The 15139-nt window shown below is 38.3% G+C and overlaps 1 protein-coding gene across 8 annotated transcripts; it reads left to right on the top strand.

Moving 5' to 3' along the window:
• Positions 1-2688: 2688 nt before the first annotated feature.
• Positions 2689-11544, top strand: mfsd12b (major facilitator superfamily domain containing 12b). Of its 8 annotated transcripts, none has more exons than XR_007894502.1 (11): positions 2689-3388; positions 5171-5381; positions 5983-6115; positions 6317-6511; positions 6732-6824; positions 7603-7695; positions 7785-7955; positions 8313-8407; positions 8691-8815; positions 8933-9817; positions 10047-11544. XR_007894502.1 is itself a non-coding variant. In XM_051670124.1 (11 exons), the coding sequence occupies exons 1-10, from the start codon at positions 3121-3123 to the stop codon at positions 8986-8988; spliced, it is 1440 nt and encodes a 479-aa protein (XP_051526084.1). In that variant the 5' UTR covers positions 2689-3120; the 3' UTR covers positions 8989-8999; positions 10047-11544. The 8 variants fall into 8 exon arrangements, 7 of the variants coding, with proteins under 7 accessions (XP_051526084.1, XP_051526083.1, XP_051526082.1 ...); XM_051670124.1 differs by having other exon boundaries at positions 8933-8999; XM_051670123.1 differs by having other exon boundaries at positions 8933-8999; positions 9624-11544.
• The last annotated feature ends 3595 nt before the right edge of the window (positions 11545-15139 follow it).

The following is a 15139-nucleotide window of genomic DNA, read 5'->3' as shown; positions in this document are numbered from 1 at the left end:
ATATATATATATATATACACACATATATGTATATATGTGTGTGTGTGTGTGTGTGTGTGTGTATATATATATATATATATATATATAATATAAACACACACACACACACATATATATAATGTGTATATATATATATATATATAATGTATATATGTGTATATATATATATATATATATATATATATATATATATATATATGTATATATATATTTGTATGTTGTATTCCATTTCTTTATTTTCTGTCAACATGGACTCTGTAGCACAGTTACTGGCCTCAGGTACTGTGGGGAGATGGAGAGACAAATGGATATTATTCTCTTGTCGTTGTTGTTATTGGACTTTTGGAAAAAAGAAGACAACACATTGGGCTTGAAATTAACCGACGTGAAAAACTATTAAAAACTGATGTGGGAACATTCCCTCACAGGGCTCTTATCTGTTTGAGGACTGTTTAAGGAAAAGAAGAAAGAATTTACTTAAGTTTTATTTCTCACATCAAATTTATTTACCAGGAAATCATAGTTTGTGCCTTTCCAAGTAAAATGTTTAAAATGTAAGCATGTGTCCTGCAATGACATTTTGTCTTGACTCTTGAGTGATTGCTTTTGGATGTGGTCTTAAGTGTGCATGTTGTGAATCACACGTTATGGAAGTGAATGGTATTGCAGGTGGGTGTACTTACAGCTCCAACCAGTGACCTCTTACCTTGGCTGGTTTTTGTTGTACAATAATCAGCTCTTTACTGGTGAGTTCTGGCTTATAAATGAGCAGTTTTTAGTTTCATTCTTGTTTTATAAAATCAAATACTGCAGTATACGCTAAACAAAGTTTTTAGGAATTATCTTAATGGGATCTGCAGGCAAATTTGTGCAGATCAGATCATTGGTACACATTATAGTTCAACTATACATGGTTGTCAAAATACACAGATGCAAACATTCTTCCATGATCTAAAATTTGTACAAACTTTAGTACTGAGTATCAAAATCTAACTGCCTTTTTTTTTTTTTTTTTTTTTTTTGCTCACTTGTTCTCCCTCACAATGACTGGTCTTGAGCTTGATTTTGTAAAAGCTCCACTTACGCTGATTTCTGCATACTTATGCAGGGCAATAAGTGAAGAGCCTGTTTTTTTTTTTTTCCAGCAGTTTGAGTGATGCTCTGAGATGTATTCAACCCAGCATGATATTTGAAACTGGTTAAGCATGTGGGCAGTAATTCCCCCTTGAAGGGAAAAACATCAGTCCTGCTTTAGAAGTACATACCTGCAGGCTTGTGCTTGCCAGCCATGAAGTGCTGACTCATTAATTTACATATTTACTTTGTCTTCAACATCAAAGTCCCATCAGCTCCCAATAGTGACCCAAGTCCTGCTTACTAGGTTTAATTTGTAGCCTACACTTTTAAATGCCAAATAAGACATCTCATACCTACTTTGATGTGTGTCTTATTGCCATGTGATTAATGTATTGCCACCTGTCATATAACTGCTAGATCAAGTTCAGACCCAATTGTGTACATTGGAGCTTGTGAGGGTTAAAAAAATATAGTTGTTATAGTTGGCAAATGACTGGTTTACTCTGATTATGACATTACAGTTAATAGATTCTAAATTTGGATTTAGGAAATGTAAAGGCTTTTAATCTATAGTAATTACTATATTGCTGCAATGTCATCCACCCTTTGTTAAACATTGTTAAAGAAATGTCTATAAGCATAATAATGATCATAATACTACTCAGTGTGCACGATTTTCCCTTTTTCAGCTTAAAGGAATGTTCAGGGCTCAATACAAGTGAAGCTCAATCAACAGCATTTGTGTTATAATGTTGATAACCACAAAAAAATATTCAATACCGGGGTTTACAGGGTTTTGTTGTCGTGGCAATAAAGTTGTAAACTTGGAAATAACTTCACAGATCAGGTTAGTAAGCAATTTTAGCACACTAAAATCATGCTAACATGTATGATGTTCATATCTTGTAGCTATACTTTGGAAACTGTATATTAATTTGTTTGGACTGGCTGCTTTCACTTCCACTCTAAGTGCCTTACCTTTTTTTTTTTTTTTGTCCCTTTAAATATGTCCCGCGATGGTTTGGGAGAGTTGGAAAGAAAACTATGCAGGGAATCTTTTACTAAAACATATTTTCAATGTCTAACATTCTTCAAACAGTGTAAGAATCTTTGTCATTTTGTATTTAAAAAAAAAAAAAAAGGTTTTATTGTAATGACGCTAACTGAAACCAGTCTCAGAAAATAACTTTTACATTAATTGGCAATATTTGTCCCCTAGATTTACCTTTATGATGGCCGTTTGTCAAATACTAATTTAATTGATTAACTAATACAAATTCTTAACATTGAGAATGATTACCTCTTATCCTAAGAATTAAATCAACATAAATTCATATTTTATGCCATAATGCACACAACTACGACTAAAATATAATATTAACTATTTCAGAGGGCATTGAGTTTTTTTTTTCTTTCTTTTTTTTTTTTTTTTTTTTGCTCCCAGATTTGGGATTTCGGTGGCATTTTTTGTAACTTGGGTGGTATTTTGGTTAAAAAATAAATAAAAAAACTATAATTACCATCACCATGGTAGTAACATGGTAAGGTCTGGAGCATAAACAATTTTGTCAGAAGGTTAGGAAGTTTAAACGAAAAAGTCAAGGGTAGCCTATTCCTTAAAACAACGACAAAAAAAAGTAATGTACCCTTGTCTGATATTTTTTGTCTAGAATTTCCTGTCTATGAAAATCAGCATGTAGTAACTTCCCCTTCCCCGGAATAACGTGGGTGTGATCTGTAGAATTAAAACCGAAAACAGGCTGCTGGACGCAAACAATCACTGACAAACGATTTCACTTTTGTCTACCTTTCGTCCAGGAAGGCTTGGATGTGCTTGTCGGTAAAGCTAAAATATTTGGCATCATTTGCAAAAAACATTTATTGGTGAATCTTACTGCGAGAAGATTAAGTCTTAGTATCTGTCCATAGACCGTTACTATTGCGATACTGGTTGTCTCATCACTAACCGCGCGTAATGGTTATTACCAAAGAACCTCTCTGTCACCCTGAACAACGAGCCGATTATTGTTTCCGTCAGTCAAAATGTCGGATCAGCCAGTAACTTTACCCGTCTGTAGGCGACTCACGTACGCCGTGGGACACTTCTTCAACGATCTCTGCGCGTCCATGTGGTTTACCTATTTACTGGTGTACTACCACTCGGTTCTCGGTTTCCAGGACACTAACGCAGGCGCGCTGCTGCTGGTAGGGCAGATCGCGGATGGGATCTGCACGCCTCTCATCGGCTATGAATCCGACCGGACTTCGGGATGTGGGACATATGGGAAAAGGAAAACCTGGCATTTAGTGGGTAAGAGATAGTGACACATTATCTAAACATGCGCTAGACGTGCGTCTTTGACCTTTGCGCCGCTTTTTCTAGATGCCCTGACAAAGAAAATACGCATCTCGTGACATCTGCGCTCTGTCTAGCGTTTTTTTTTATTTTTATTATTATTTATTTATTTTTTTTAATTATCAGAATACCCCCTTATCGGTATACATCAAGAAGGTGAAAGTGTAAAGATGCGCAAGTTCATTGATAAATCTGTCTGATGCCTTTTTCTGTCATGCATGTAATAAGTTGTCAATTAATTTATATGTGTGTAAAGTATTCCCTGCATAACTATGAAAGGTGTTGGTTAGTAACACCGCGAGAAATTAACTTAGTGCATCAATGAACTGTGACAGTTTCCTGACTACAGCTGACGAGGTAACTCTTGTCTGTTTTTCTGTTTGATTTAAATATGAATCAAGGGCCGCACCTGCTTCAAGTACATAAAGCTAGTTAAATAAAGCAATATGATACCAGGAGACCTTGCTTTACAGTTATTTTATCATTAGGTAGTTTATGGTCGCGAAACAACGTTGCATATTCAACTGATGTGCGGACACAGGTGCCTGTAAACGAGTAGTTGACGTAACATATCCATGGACCTATTTTTTTAAACCTCAAGATTTTAATTATATGATTTTATAAGAGAAATATGTATATTTTAGCTGCTGTAACTGGTCACCATTTTTAATAAGCGTTTTGCCTTCACTGGTTCATTTTAAATGGTCCTTTGGTCTTATAATGATTTTTTTTTTTAAAGAACAAATATGACCTCATAAATTGCACGTTTAATAATTATAGGAATTAGCTAAAATTTTTTACAAATAGTTTTAGATGGAGTATGACAAGTCACACCCCAGACCATGTCAACTAACCATATCCAAGCACCTTAAGTTGGGAAAACCCTTTAGTGACATCCTCACCCTTACTGAGGGTTTTCTAAATTTAAAGGGATAGTTCATCCAAAAATTACAATTATCTTATCATTTACTCTCCGTAATGCCATCTCAATTGTCTCTTATTCTGCAGAACACAAATGAAGATTTTTAGAAAAATATCTCAGCTCTGTAGGTCCATACAATGCAAATGAATGGTGACCAGAAATGTAAAGCTCCAAAAAGCAGATAAAGGCAGTATAAAAGTAATCCATACGACTCCAGTGTTTAAATCCATGTCTGCTGAAGTTATGAAAGGAGTGGGTGACAAACAGGTCAAAATTTAAGTCCTTTTTTTTATTTTTTATTTTTTTACTATAAATCTCCACTTTCACTTCCACATTCTTCTTTTGTTTTTTGGTGATTCAAATTCTTCATGCCCACCTATTGGATGGGCTGGTCAAAGGTGGAGATTTATAGTAAAAAGGACTTAAATATTGATCTGTTTATCACTTCTGAAGACATGGATTTAATCACCGGACTTGTATGGAATACTTTTATGCTGCCTTTATATGCTTTTTTTTTCCCCTACAGAGCTGAGATATTCTTCTAAAAATCTTCATTTGTGTTCTGCAGAAGATTGAAAGTCACACATCTGGGATGGCTTGAGGGTGAGTAAATGATGAGATTTTTGGGTGAACTATCCCTGTAAGGGGTTTGTTGCAATTGGGCGCAGGTGTTTTACAACAGCTTCAAATGTGACTCGTCAAATAAGAATTTAGGTGGAACTGTTCGTTTTATAAAGAAATTGAGGAAACAATGAAGCAAGAGCCAAAAATAGGGATTGATTTCACAGCTCAGTTTATTGCCCATTTTCCTGCAGGAACATTGAGTGTGTTCGCCTCCTTCCCCTTCATATTTAACCCTTGTATCGGATGTGATGAGGGCACCCCACAGACGGCAGGGCTCATTTATTTCATCCCATTTATCATCATTTTCCAGTTTGGCTGGGCTGCTACACAGATATCCCATCTGTCACTCATTCCAGAGCTGGTCACATGTGAGCATGCCAAAGTGGAACTCACATCATACAGGTATCACTACATCCTGCAACAGAAATAATCAATGTAGACCAAAGATATGGTGCTAAATATACAGTTGACACCTCTCTGTGTGTGTACGTGTACCCAAAGTCTTTCTAGCAAGTCAGTCCACTGGGCAGCATATTTGGAATGCTCCCTGGAGGCTATTTCCAGTCATGACAGTGCAGCTCCTATCTATCTGAATGGGGGAGCACCGAAATCTCAAAAACTGTTTGCCAAGCTTACGTTTAAATGACATATTTCAGATCAGCAGTAAAATCAAACAACGCTTGTATCATAAATTGTGCTTCTTTACCTCAGAGTACACTGTAAAAAAATTGTACCGGCTTGTTTTGCTAATGCACATTCTCAAGTTGATTGACAGGCGATGTCTGTATTTTAAAGGTGATTGGCTCTTTTACCTGTAAGGTGGGACTTCCTTTTTACACCCGTTGACCATTGGGCACGAGCTTCTTGGTTGGACGTTCCAATTTTCCCATTCATTTTAATGGAGGTGGCCCACTTCTCTGCTAAACAATCTATGGGCGTACCTTAAGCTTGGTTATATTGTTATTGATTATTTTTAAGAGTTGCTTTCCTCTTTTCTATAAAGGTATGCCTTTACAGTGGTGGCTAATATCACTGTATATGCTGTGGCATGGCTCTTGTTTCACTTTCAGTCACAAAAGATGGATGATCCATCTATCTCTCAGAATCTGGGCTGGGCTGATGTTCCCACCTTCAGAGTAAGTAATTGCAAATATTTTAAATCCATAGCAATATGACTACAGGCAGTATGTTTTTACAATAGGCCATCAAGCTAAAAAAAAAAAAAAAAAAAAAAAAGAAGCATTGAGTACTGCGTACAAGGAGGGAAAGTTAGCCTTTACACTGTATATGAACAATTCTCAGTATCTCTTTGTCTGCTCCATTGCAAAATGTCATAGTATCTAGCCCTGATTGTGTGGGGTATCGGTATGGTTTTCTCCATAATTTTTCACCTGGGAACAAAAGAGATTGTCCAGCCTCAGGAGAGTGAAGCAGATGCAGGGGAGTATCAGCCTCTAATTCCTCGCTCTTCCCGGAACTCTGGACTTGTGCTCCAGTGGAAACACTGGCTTATGGAGCCTGCCTTCTATCAGGTGATCTCATGATGATGTCTCACTTTTTGGGAATTGCACAATGAATACTGACAACATTGCAACCCTTTTAGACTATTGAGTACAATTATTGAAATGACCGTCTAATAATGTAATACACAATGTGCTATTTAATTGCTCATTATTCATAAAATTAGTAAACAAGTGCTATATAACATACAGTATAATTATAGAGTTATTTTATATTTTTCTTTCCCCTCAGGTTGCCGTACTATATATGTGTACTAGACTGATTGTAAATTTGTCCCAAGCTTACATCCCCATGTATTTGACAAACACCTTATCACTGCCAAAGGTAAGGAAGGTTGCACTTCCCAACACAACTATTATAATTTTTGTAATTTGAATCATTCTTCATTTTGAAAGACTGTATGCTTAGCAGGGAGAAAGGTTGCTAGATGGACCCAAAAACAATAACAATGTTTTGGTTAACTCAGTGTGCTTCTATGTGCCCTAAAGGCAGCATTTCATATTGTTTAGACTACACTAGAGATTTCAAGGGATAGTTCACCCAAACATAAAAATTCATCATTTACTTACCCTCATGTCTTTCAAAACTTGTATGACTTTCTTCTGGCAAGATTCATGGCAAAAAATTTTGTGAGTAATGACTTAAATTTCTTAAATCAGAAGGCCTGGAATATGATGCTTAAGTCATATGCACCACTTTTATGATTCTTTTATTTTTGTTCTTTATGGAGCTTGACACCCCCTTGTCCCCATTCACTTTCATTGTAAGAAATGTAGCAGCCCAGACATTCTGCTAAATTCCTCTTTTGGTGTTACACAGAAGAAAGAATGCCATATAAGTTTGGAACACCATGAGAGTACATTAGTAACATGAGTAAATGACGACAGAAGTTTCATTTTTGGGTGAACTATCCCTTTAAACTTACATTACGCGAGTAAAAAAAAACTGAGCTGCATGTTCACTCTTCTGATTCAAGTAGCTTTAGTGGCATGGTATAAAACAGAAGCTTTACATTACCAAAGCATTAGTAAATACACATTTATACATGCAATTTAAAAAATCTTGAATAAAATGTTTTAAATAATAATTTTTTTCTTTTCAGAACTACATTGCAACTATTCCCCTGGTCATGTATGTCTGTGGGTTTGTGTCTTCTCTGGTTATGAAGCCTGTCAGTAAACGGATCGGCACCTCTGTGAGCGTTTCACTAATTCTCTCACCAGTTCAATACACTATGGTTCAAAATGGATCAAAGTGTATTGAATGTAATTTCTACCTTTGTAGATGACCTATTTCGTTGGCCTTTTGCCGATCATGGCGTTTTCCTATTGGGTGTTGCTGGAAATGAACATGGGCACACGGGTTTACGGAGCTGCTGTGCTGCTGGGAGCTGGATCTGCTGTCATTCTTGTCATGTCACTGTCCATGACCGCCAATCTCATCGGAGATCAAACAGTACGCCTTGACATCATGTATATAAATACATAGAATTTTATATACATTTTAGATCAGTGGCCAGTAAATCTGTTTTTAGAGGACACCCACACAAAATGTGTTTAGATCTTTACTATACATTATAGTTATTACTACAATACCTGATGTAATTTATACAATTAATAGTATTAAAGTAATAAAAAATAATAGTGTTTTTCATGAAGGAGGCCTCTGGATTTGGATTTAAAACTGTTGTGTATAATATGTTGTAAATATATAACTAATTACCATATAGCATCAACAATATAATAGACAATTGCTCTAGTTTTCAGTAGCACTGATGGCTAATGGGAAAATGTAAAATCTTTTTTTAAACAGCAAAGTGGTGCCTTTGTTTACGGTGCAATGAGCTTCACGGATAAGGTGGCTAATGGACTTGGAGTGATGATGATACAGGCCTTCCATCCCTGTCAGTGAGTTGAATCAAGCACTTTTACAATCAGCGAGACAGCTCCTGACCATAGTGGTCGGGAATGTAGAACCTTTAAAAGACTTCCTTGTTTCCAAATTTGTGCTTCTCCACTGTGCATAATGACTTTATTAGGTGTGCTATGATTGACTGATTTTAATAATGTGAATGTTGCAGTATTACACATTCCAAGTCCTAAAGAATGAAAGAGTGTGTCTTGTCTGAATTCTACATGTTCTTGAACTGCATCTCACAGACATCATTATTTTGCTCTATATTTTGCACAGTACACAGGAATCCGATTGCATATGGTTCTACCACAATGTCATGGTGATTGTTACGGGGGGAGTAGCTGCTGTTGCAGCCATCTGTCTCTGTACCATTTTCATTTGGCCAATCACAATTCGCCGACGTGAGTCTTGGAATTTTTTGAAACCTTCTTTGAATCATGAGTCACACACTAATTTATTGTTTAACCTCTAAAATCTGCCCCAGCCTGAATGGTGAATGTTGCATACCTTTCTAACAGATGCTGATCTCTGCTCTAGGTTAAAAGGGGGGAGTGGTTTTCCTTGGGAAACCTGATCTGTGCACAGGTGAAAGGGAAATTCTGTTGCCATGTGTTTTGGTTCACCTCACATTTACTCTCTTGTTAAACATAATGTAAATTTTTACCATTAATTATACAGGAAAATCAAATTACAACATTGTATTGTAAAAACTACTGTACTGTCTTTTAAAATATATATAAAAAATGTTACTGTATATTTTACAGTTAATATTCGTTAATCAATTACAGTCTTTTACCGTTAAAATTGCAGAAATTTTTTACAGTGTACAATATAATTCTTTATAATGTATTTTTGAAATTTAAAGTAAAATATAAAATCTAATATTTTTTGCAAATCAAATAACAGAATCCCAGTCAAAGAGATTAATCTGAATGGTAAACTTATTCTATGAATTATATAATGTGCATATCTTACCCCATGGGTCTAACTTTACCATGTCACTTCAAAATAAAAACAATATTTTTTATTTCAAAAATCTAAAAACTGTGTCGATGGATCCCCCATTTACAAATAGACATAAAAACATTGTATCCAACTAATATCCAACATAGAATGTCACAGATCACTATTTTCCAGTGTCAAAAAAATTTGATCATTTAACCTCAAAACTGTTTTGATGGAATAAATCTCACAAATGTTGATATTCAGATGAAATATCAAGATTAAGAGGAGCAGACATTCAATAAAGGTGTCGAGATGAAATTTAGTGCCATCTATGATCAAGACAAAAAGTTAAGGTGGGTGGTCATATTATCCCGGGGGGCATTTTCCCCCATCTTCATATACCATGGCATTTTCCTAATGGACCAAGGTACTTCAAAGAACACCATGGTAAAACCAAGGTATTACCATGTCCAAAAAAATCACTGTATTGGAATATGCATGATGCAGCACTGCTTAAAAAATGCTTTCATCTAAGCTTTTCATCTGCTCATATGTTTATTCATATTATCCCCTTTGTGTGGGATCCTCATAGCTCAGTATTTTGTGTTCACAGCTAAAGCTTTGAGCAAGCAGAAAAACCATTTTTGCTGCTTTTCTTCTAAATTATAAATCCATTTTTTCCTCCAGGTCTGGCTGTCATCACAGGGCTGATGGGTACACAAGACGATGAAACAAACAGCTTTAGGGTCAATGGAAGACTTAACTTATGGACTCAGCAATGAAAACTTGCACTTGAAAACACACAGCACTCAGTGGCAGATCATGATGTGCTGCATAGAGAACTATGTGTTCCCTTTTTGTAACTTACCAGGAATAAGGAAGATGATAAAATGTGCTGTGGTCACGAGTGCCCATCTCAGCACTTTGGATATGCAAGTTTTTGCATTGTTCTTTCGTTCTCAAGAGAGTCTTTGTGTATTGTATTTTATATATGAGCTCAGGTCTGTCACATGGAGCGACGACTCAAGGCAACAATTATATGACATACAAGAGACATTAAATGAGGTAGTGAATTCTGCTCTGTTCAAATTTTCCAAAATATTTCTAAAGATTCCACTGGAGATCGAAAACGCATTCATTGTGTAGGAAAACTTTACAAAATGTAAAGGTGAACTGTGTCATTTCTGCTCCACTAGTTTCACCCAACACTTGCAAAATACACAAGCCATTTGTTGAGCCAATGTTACTATGTCAGGCTGGTTAAACAAAGTTAGCAATTTCTTTTTAATAGTGCAAGAGAGCCAGTGTTTAGACTCTTCTAGGCAATCAACCTTTGAATGGCTGATTTATAGTCTCTGCACATACAAAAAAAAACAAAAAAACTAATCACCTCAAGGTACCATTTGAATCGGATGCAGTTATTGAAAATTCTTGAAAGTTCTAAAACTTTATTTGCTTCAGAGAGATTCATACAGTTTAATAAAATAAAAAGTCCTTCATTAGGCGCATATATCCAGATTACAGTGAATACATTGAATTTACTACAGGGACAATCCACCTGGTGTAACCTGTGATTGAGTGACTTGCTCTGGGGTGTCTTTATCCCATGTACACTTCTGTGATATATCTCCATCCCATGTACACAGTGCATTAGTACATTTAATTATTTACAATATAATGGTTGTGTGTGCAGTAAAACTTGTTTGGGCAGTTATGCCTGTACTGTGTGATACTTTTAATGGATTCATCAAACTTTTCCTGTTTCCTTTTCCTATAGCACAGGTTTAGATTTCTGTTACGACATTCTGTATTCTGCTGTCCATGGACCAGGAGGAAAATGTTCTTCACTGATTCATTAGCTAATGTGTACACTTTTTAGAACATGCTGGTGTCGTCTCTGCCAAGAAAAAACTAGCTTGTCAGCCACAGTAATCCTACACAGTACAAGCTTTTGCAATTTGTGTTCACCTGTGGGTGGAACCATTGACAGTTTCATTCTTATTCACTAGAGGGAGGCAGACATGTCAAGGAGTTTAGTAGTGCTGCTGTGGATTTTGGAAAACACTGAAAAAGTAGAGTGTGATAAAAATAAAAAGAATTGAATTCAACATTATAACCATCATTTTCCAATTTATGTAATAAGAAATGTTTAAGAATAAACAATGGAAATCTGGCTACACGTAGATTTTCTTTGTCTTTTTTTTTTTTTGTTTTTGGTCTGAGTATATTCATTCTCTAGAAATCTTATATATATATATATATATGCTGCTATACACACAGCTAAACTCACAACAGAACGGTCTTCTTTTACAAAGCTGTGCCACAATAAGCCTTTCTAGATTACAGACCTGCAGCCCTCCTGGAGCTCTGCAGTACTTCAGTGCCTTCCCACCATCCTACCTGAGCACACTGAGGTCACAATACTGGGTGGCATTTCCATTTGAAAGAAATCTCTCAAACACAACCAGCAGAAACAAATGCGATATCACCCTTTAATTAAACCAGAGCTGCCTGACTCCTGGGTATCAGCCCACGGTGTGCTAGCAATACCTCCCTTGCAGTCTTTAAACTTGCTGCTGTGGGTAATTTGAGGGGCAGGCGTCATCTCCGCCTGTTAGTGTAACCACTAATTGGAGTCTGGACCATGACCTATATTTGGATAGAGGCAGAGTGGTGTGAATGATATAAGATTGGGCCTACATCGTGAGGAAAACAGAGGTAAGGGACAGCCACCCAAGTATAGTGGTCATAATCACACAAGTCGGCATGTTGTTTCCGAACGTTCCAGTACCCTAGGATCGGCTACATTATGCCGACTCACTGACAAGTGGCATACACTTCGGACAGTTTTGCATCGCCTCAAGCATCTTTAATTTTTACAAGGAACATTTTACAAGAAAACGTATAACTTACCATGCTCCCTCCATTGGCTGATTTGATGACACTTATAAATTGCCTTTGCTGTGTTTGACTGCTAATGATTATGTATTTTGTTTTATCCTCTGCTTGATTTATCCTTTTTTTTTTTTTCTGTTGCATGTTATTTGTGATGCCTTCTTGGCCAGGTGACTCTTGTAAAAGATATTATATCTCAATGAGTTTTTATCCTGGTTAAATCAAAGTTACTTCCTTACCTTTTCTTGTGGTGGGACCGGAAGCGCGGTACACCTGGGATCATGACGAGTATGATTTTGAGGTTGCGTTGTTCCCCCTTGCATTACATTTATACTCCACTGATAGGCTTATGTAAAGTTGTTTAAACCATAGTTTTTAAGGTCATTTTAGGGTTTGTGTTACATTGTCATGGCAACAAAGTTGTAAAGTTGGATAGCTGTTATGCATGGTGGAAAAAGGTGGATATCCATATAAAAAAGCTGCCCAAGAGCATTTCCAAGATGGTGGCTGATTGGACAGACTTGACTTGAAAGGGACTTTGCTAATATCAAGGTACTACTGCTTTAATGTCCTGGCTGGCTAGACTACTGTAAACTTATAAATTGATATAAAATATAATTTTTCAGACAGTTGTTTCTAAAAGTTAATAGGCCACCAATTTTTATTTTCGTAACAATAACTGTGGTAACTAGTAATATTCTCCTGGCTGTCGTGTTCTTCCATACTGGATGACTACCAAAAAATCTCCTCGAGTGCTTTGGAAATTACAACATGCATCTCAAATGTGCGTGTAAACAGATGCTTGACATTTTGCGCTCCTGTGGAATGTTGACCATTTAGAGATTTATTTAAAACCCAGTTTCTGGTTGTTGTTTTTTTGTTTTTTATTTAAATACTAGCCGTTCTTTGTTTTCATATTTTGATTTATGTAAATGTATGATTTATTGTTTTTCCCATGACTAAAAATGTTATGTAACTAAACCCATTTAATTCCTCACAGGAAGTGTAAACTTTAGAAATGCCCACTGTTGTCAACATATGCGTAGACTCAGATACACTCCAGTATCAAATACAATATGCCATATAGAATATTTTTTGACATGTTGTTATTACATAAACCAAATGATACAAGCGAACCATTGAGAAAGGTGTGTGTTTGGTGAGGGAATGTCAGAGCCCATGGGACATAAATCTTCAGTCCCATGATAATTGTAAGTTAATGTAGATATAAATTTATTTAAAACACAAAAGAATAAAATAATGAATAAAATACCACACCTGAAAGTCATTATGGTGCATGACTTATGGGTGATATGGGAGATTTGACAGGTTACATCATGACTGTCATTGCAATGGTCAGTATTGCTCACTGAGGCAGCAGGGGCGTGGTCAAGCGTCCATCTGGAGAGAGAGAAAGCGGTAAGGGCGCTTGCACCTGAGCTAGATTATGTTTAACACCTGTTTCTGATTCCAGTGAGCATGGGGATAGCGGCATATTAGTAGCCATGCAACCAGCAGAGAGAGAGAGTCTGGCACAAGGAAGGCCAAGGTGCTCCTGAAGCTGTTGCATTTAATCTATTGTGTTTATGAAGCTGATGTGTTTAAGTAACTACGTGCCTGTGAAGCTGATGTGTTTGAGTGACTACGTGTTTGTGAAGCTAATGAGTTTGTGAAGTTGTAAAGCACTCAAGTGGCCGATTAAAAGTCTTACCTTAACCTGGAAAACCCGCTTCCCTGTGTTTTCCTTCCCTTCCGCTGTGAAGCTGTGTTACACTGGTGCTGAAACCTGGGATCCTGAAGTACGCCCCATGGAGTCCTCGCAGTTGGCCGAGATCCTGAAGTCCCTCGCTGGCCTACACCAGACGCACCAACAATCCTTGCTTGAGCTACGTCAAGACCAAGACCGACTGTTCTTTGAGATCCTCAGAGCTCAAGAAGAGGACCGGCATGCGATTCGGAGCCTCCTCAGCCAGGAGAGAGCCCCGGCCGCATCCCCGGACAACCACAGCCCCCTGCCCCCACCTACGCTTCTGAAGATGGGGGCGGAAGACGACCCGGAAGCCTTCCTCGACTTGTTCGAGCAAACCACTGAGTTCTGGAGCTGGCCACGTGATCAGTGGGCGGCCCGACGACTCCCGTTGCTGTCCGGGGAAGCCCAGCTTGCTGCACAACAACTGCCGGCAGTTAACCTCCTGGCCTACGAAGATCTGAGGAAGTCCATCCTGCAGCGGGTTGGCCGCAGTCCAGAGCAGTACCGCCAGCTCTTCCGGTCCATGAAGCTGGAGAAGACCGGCAGCCCGTTTGCTTTCACCCAATGGCTCCGAGACACCTGCCGGAAATGGCTGCTGGCGGGGGATTGCAACGTCGTGGGAGTTGTCGACCAGATGGTGCTGGAGCAGCTAGTCCATCGACTGCCAAGAGGAACGGTGGTGTGTTTCCAGTGCCACTGCCCGGTGATGCTGGAGGAAGCTGTCCGACTGGAAGAGGACCATATGGTGGTGTACCCGAGGGCGGAAGAGCCCTCTCACTCTCTCTCCCCTCCCCCTGTGTTTTCCCCAGTCTCTTCCCCCTCCCCACTTCTCTCTCACTCTGCTCTCTCCCCACAGTCCGTTCCTGCCCCGCGGAGGTGAAGAGTCCCGCCACCGAAGCCAGTTCTTCATGTGCGGGGTTTTGCATCGCCCACAGCATCAACAGTGCCCTGCCACTCTCCCCCTCAGGTGGAAGTGTCCTTCGACACAGGGGCGGGCGAGGCGCCTGGGCTGGTCTGCTGGAGTTGTGGGAATCTGGGACACTTCCGGGATCAATGCCCTGTGATGGAGCTGGGAACGGTGGTCCGGATCCCCGACACTCCGCAGGCTGCCCCCGATCGGGCTGGAGCATACCGG

This window comes from Myxocyprinus asiaticus, chromosome 33 (assembly GCF_019703515.2).
Source record: "Myxocyprinus asiaticus isolate MX2 ecotype Aquarium Trade chromosome 33, UBuf_Myxa_2, whole genome shotgun sequence".
Lineage (NCBI taxonomy): Eukaryota > Metazoa > Chordata > Actinopteri > Cypriniformes > Catostomidae > Myxocyprinus > Myxocyprinus asiaticus.
This window is presented reverse-complemented; position numbering and strand designations above follow the sequence as displayed.

Coding starts and splice junctions, on each gene's coding strand:
- mfsd12b (XM_051670121.1), top strand. CDS start 3,121: ATGTCGGATCAGCCAGTAACTTTACCCGTCTGTAGGCGACTCACGTAC. Junction 7,956..8,312: donor ATCTCATCGGAGATCAAACA/GTACGCCTTGAC, acceptor TTTTTTAAACAG/CAAAGTGGTGCCTTTGTTTA. Junction 8,408..8,690: donor CAGGCCTTCCATCCCTGTCA/GTGAGTTGAATC, acceptor TATTTTGCACAG/TACACAGGAATCCGATTGCA.